Here is a 4636-nt window from a genome sequence, read left to right as displayed (position 1 = left end):
AAAAGGGGCCGATATTGCAACAAAGAGAAAGGAAAACTTAAAAATAAGTAAAATCAAGCTTCAGCTGCAGGAAGAGAAAAATAAGAGAAAGAGCACAGAGAGCCTTTCTTGGAAATATCTAGCAAGGGAATCCGATGAGAAGCTGGGAGAAAGAGAGGCCTAATTCCACTGAAGATGAATCGGAGAGCTCTGATCACGTGGATCCACACAATTCCCCTTCACAAGCTGGACGTAAGAAGCTTGAAATAAGAGCTTGATTTGGGAACATTGAGGAATTCAGGGACATTATACATTATTTCAAATCAGCTACCCTAAGGCTGGAGCAATTCCTATGAAAAGAGTAGGTTTTGGCAGATTAGAAAATAAGAAGAAATCTAAGGATATAGGAAGAGATCAACGTGACACACAAGTAAATGTTATCCGTATATCGAGGGGCTTCACGAATTTATTAGCAGGAGACTGTGAAGTTCCACAGCCACCTCAAAAAGGAAAAATGAAGTAAAATAACTTCTGACCAACTCAGTGTAGCATTTCCAGTGCTCACAGCTACGCTCGTAAGAATACGGAGGACGTTTAGCTGACAAAGGGCCAACCGAAATGAACTTTGGAAATAATGCGGACATAAAGCAAAACAGAACGCCTGGCTACCAAGATTAAAAATTGAAATAATAACAGAAATAATACTTAATGCTATTATTTCTGTCCTTACAATTTATTTGGCATCCACTACATGCCAGATACTTTAGAAATCACTCACAATAACCCTATAAGGTAACAACAATCATTTCCATTTTTGAATAAGAAATGCAATATTTTAATAAATCTGTAAGTTAATATGAATAGGTAAGTTAATATATCACTTACCCATGACCTCGTAACTGGTAAATAAAGGGAGGACTTGAGATTAATTCTAGGTTTTTATGCTCCAAGGATTGAGTCTTTCACTGCATCTCTAGAATTAGTTTGCATGAATTAAAGCATAATAAAAACTTAAAGTTATCTTTTCTTTTTACCATTTGTCCGATAGCTATTACAACATTGTTCTAGTCATCATGCTGTGTGTGTGTGTGTGTGTGTGTGTGTGTGTGAGAGAGAGAGAGAGACAGACAGACAGACAGACAGACACTGGAAAAAGGCCAACAGACAGCTGAAACATAAGTAATGTGGGTGAATTGGTATATTATAAAATATTTGGAATGGAGTTTGCTTTAACTCAGAGACGACTAACTCAACATCAGAGGATTTTCATAAAGGATGGTCACTATTAGGATTCTATGTTCAAGGAAAACTGAATGAGAGACAATCGATTCGGAGAAAAGAAATTGTAAGGGGGGTGGTCTTTTAAAACGTTCTAACTGGCAAGTGGCTAGAGCCCGTCACATCGGGATTTTCAATTTAAGAAGACCTGATCTTATTAAGAAACAATAGAAGATGATAAGGTAGAGTGTATAAATGGATACAATTTGCCCCCTCGCTTCATCTATGTCCCTGCAATAAAACAGCACAGATCTTCCCATTGACATACGGAGTCAACCTCCTTACTCCTTGAATCTGGGTTGTCTATGCAATTTGCTTAGGTTGGTGGTACAAGCGCACACATGATTCAGCAGTTCTGAAAAACATTTGTGAATCAGAGGAGAACCAATCACCAGCCAACTGCCAGATATGTGATTAAGGCCATACCAAATCATCTAGCTCTGGTCACTTCACCGGTTGACCACAGATGCATAAGAAAACCTGGCCGAAAATAGCTAGGCTGAATCAGAACAGCAGAACCACCCACACGATCCACAGAATTGTGAGCAGATCGAATGGTGGTTGTTTGAAGCCACTAAGTTTTGGGGTGGTTTGCTCACAGCTAAAGCTAACAGAATCAGATGGAAAAAAAAAGAACAAAAAAAAAAAAGAACAATAACAAGAAAAACTAAAGTGACAGGCTGAACAGACACTTGGAACAGTGGCCAATTAAGTTTATGGCTTGAGGGGCTTTGCCCTCTACCTGCCTGAAGATAGAGAACTAGAATAAATGTTCGCAATATTTATTTAGAAAATAAAATGTCTTTACAGATCATCTAGTCCAACCCGAGCAATGTACATATAAGGAAGCTGAGACGGAGAGAAAGGAATATGACCTTCCCAAGGTCACTGTGAGTTTCTGACTAAACTAAGACACCAGTCAGGCCCTCCAACCCTAGTCCTGGGCCTTTTACTCATTCGCACCTCCTTGAGATCTTGACCAGTACTAAGATTCCATGGCTCTGTGACTCTGTGGTTCTATAATTCCAAGACAAAGCACCACAACACCAGTGCTCCAGACAGCCTGGGGACAGGAGAAGAACATGGTCTAGACCGAAGTGTCAACTACATCACTCTATCACTTCAAAATATCAACACCGCCATCATGGATTCCAACAAGACACACAATCCCGTGTTTCTGGTGTTTCCTCCGCAGGTCACTGTTCCCGAGTTTCAGTCAACAGACTCTACGGTCACAACCGTCGAGTCCCGGATCCCCTTTCCAAAATTACTTTCTACAAAAATGAAAATCTTCGGGGTAAGTAAAATTTGCCCCAATGTAAACTCTGCTGAGGGTGTGTTATGGACTCAATATTTGTGTTCCCCAAATTCACATTTGAAACCATAAGCCCAATGTGGTGGTGTCTGAAGGTGGGGACTTTGGGGAGTGGGTAACTCGTTCCTGATGGTGGGGCCTTCGTGAAGGAGGTTAGTGCCTTTTCTAAGAGGGGTCAGAGAGCTAGCACATTCCCTTTCCATCTTATGAGCGGACAACAGAGAAGTCGGTGGTCTGGAACCCAGAAGAGGCTCTTGATCAGAATGGGACCATGGTCGGCTGGCACCCTGATCTCAAGAGTTCCAGCCGCCAGAACCGTGAGAAATAAATGTCTGTGATTTATAAGCTGCCCAGTCTGTCTCTTTGTTACAGCAGCTCAAACCTACCAAGAAGTGGGGTGCTGCTTTAACAAATGCTTAAAAATGTGGAAGTAGCTTTGGAACTGGGTAATGGGTAGAGGATAGAAGAGTTTTGAGGCACACGCTAGAAGCAGCTGAGATTGTCATGAAGGAACGTGGAAAGGCAATTAGTGAGAGCTCAGGAAGAAAAGAAGGGAGCTGTAAAAAAAAGGCTCCATCTTCTTAGAGAATATCCAAGTCATCCTGAACAGAAGCATGGTAGAAATATGGATAGGAAAGGCCACTCTGATGAGGTCTCAGGTGAATAAGGAGCATGTTACTGGACGAAGGACAAAAGCAGATCCTCTTTATAAAGTAGCAAAGAACTAGGCCGAACTGCGTTGTGTTGCAGTGTTTTGTGGAAGGTAGAACTTGCCAGCCACGGAATTCAATACTTAGCTGAGGAGATTTCTAAAGGAAGTGTCAAAGAAGGGGCTTGGTTCCTCCTGACTGCTTGCAGCAAAATGCAAGAATGAGAAATTGTTCGAATACAGAATTATTCAGCAAAAGTAACTAGAACTTAAAGATGTGGCAAGTTCTCAGCCGATCCATATTGCAAAAACTGAGGGAGGGTACTAGCAAGGGTACACAAGGGGTGTGGCCAAGGGGCCTTTAATTAAGGAGATTAATGTGGGTGTGAACTAAGGACTTGATCAGCCACCCCAGCAGGCAAGCTGCCAGTCCGAACTGAAGAAGAAGAGGACAGGAAGGGACGAAGGAAGGCTCTCTTATTGTCTCATGATTTACAGGATGAGACAACAGAGCTATTGGGCTGTGAGTGTGCACCATTCTTTCAGACAAGGGAAGAAGAACCCCAAACGTGATTTAGAGATCATCAAGCCCACCAGCTGGGTTTCAACAGGCCGGATGACTTCTAATAAAAGCCACGGGGGAAGAGCCGCCCAAACTGATGAGGACCTGAGCTACAGGGACAGGACCACTACCCCAGTGGGTCCTGAAGGCAAGACCACCATCCCGGTGGATCCACAGGGCCAAGCATCAAGCCACAGAGAATCATTTTGAAGACTTAAGACCTAATGGAATTTGCATTGCTAGGTTTGGACTTGTTTGGCACCCATCGCCCCTCCTTTCCTATTTCTCCCTTTTGGGATGCAAATGCCTATTCTATGCCTGTCCCACCATTATGCTTTGGAAGCTCATAATTGAATTGGTTTCACGTGTTCACAGCTAGAGAGGAATCTGCCTCAGGATGATTTGTACTTCAAGACTCACTCTTGTCTGATTTAAATGATATTTCGATGAGACTTTGGACATTAGAGTCGACTCACTCTTGTCTGATTTAAATGATATTTCGATGAGGCTTTGGACGTTAGAGTTGATGGTGGAAGAAGTTAAGACTCTGGGAGCTGCTACGACAGAATAAACATTTTCTGTGTGAGGACATGAATGTGGGGGGTGGGGGACCAGGAATTGTTATGGACTGAATGTTTGTGGTTCCCCCAGTTCATATTTTGAAAGCCGAAGCCCAATGTGATGGTATCTGGAGATGGTCCTTTGAGAAATAATTAGGTCATGAGGGCGGAGTACTCAGGAGTGGGATCAGTGCCCTTAAAAGAAGAGGCCACAAAAGCTAGGTGCCTCTCTTTCCATTATGTGATACAACAGAGAAGTCAGTCTGAAACCACAAGTGGTATCTCATCAGAAC

The 4636-nt window shown here is 42.7% G+C and overlaps 1 protein-coding gene across 1 annotated transcript in view; it reads left to right on the top strand.

The window, feature by feature from the left end:
- The first annotated feature begins 2401 nt into the window (after nt 1–2401).
- MS4A5 (membrane spanning 4-domains A5) overlaps nt 2402–4636 on the top strand; it is a 16028-nt gene continuing 13793 nt past the window's right edge. The window contains exon 1 of the mRNA XM_006911358.1: nt 2402–2554. Within this exon, the coding sequence (XP_006911420.1) occupies nt 2402–2554 (153 nt within the window). The remainder of the gene's footprint in view (nt 2555–4636) is intronic.

This window comes from Pteropus alecto, unplaced genomic scaffold, assembly GCF_000325575.1.
Source record: "Pteropus alecto unplaced genomic scaffold, ASM32557v1 scaffold43, whole genome shotgun sequence".
Classification (NCBI taxonomy): Eukaryota; Metazoa; Chordata; class Mammalia; order Chiroptera; family Pteropodidae; genus Pteropus; species Pteropus alecto.
Note: the sequence above shows the minus strand (reverse complement) of the source record. Positions and strands in the feature narration are given on the sequence as shown.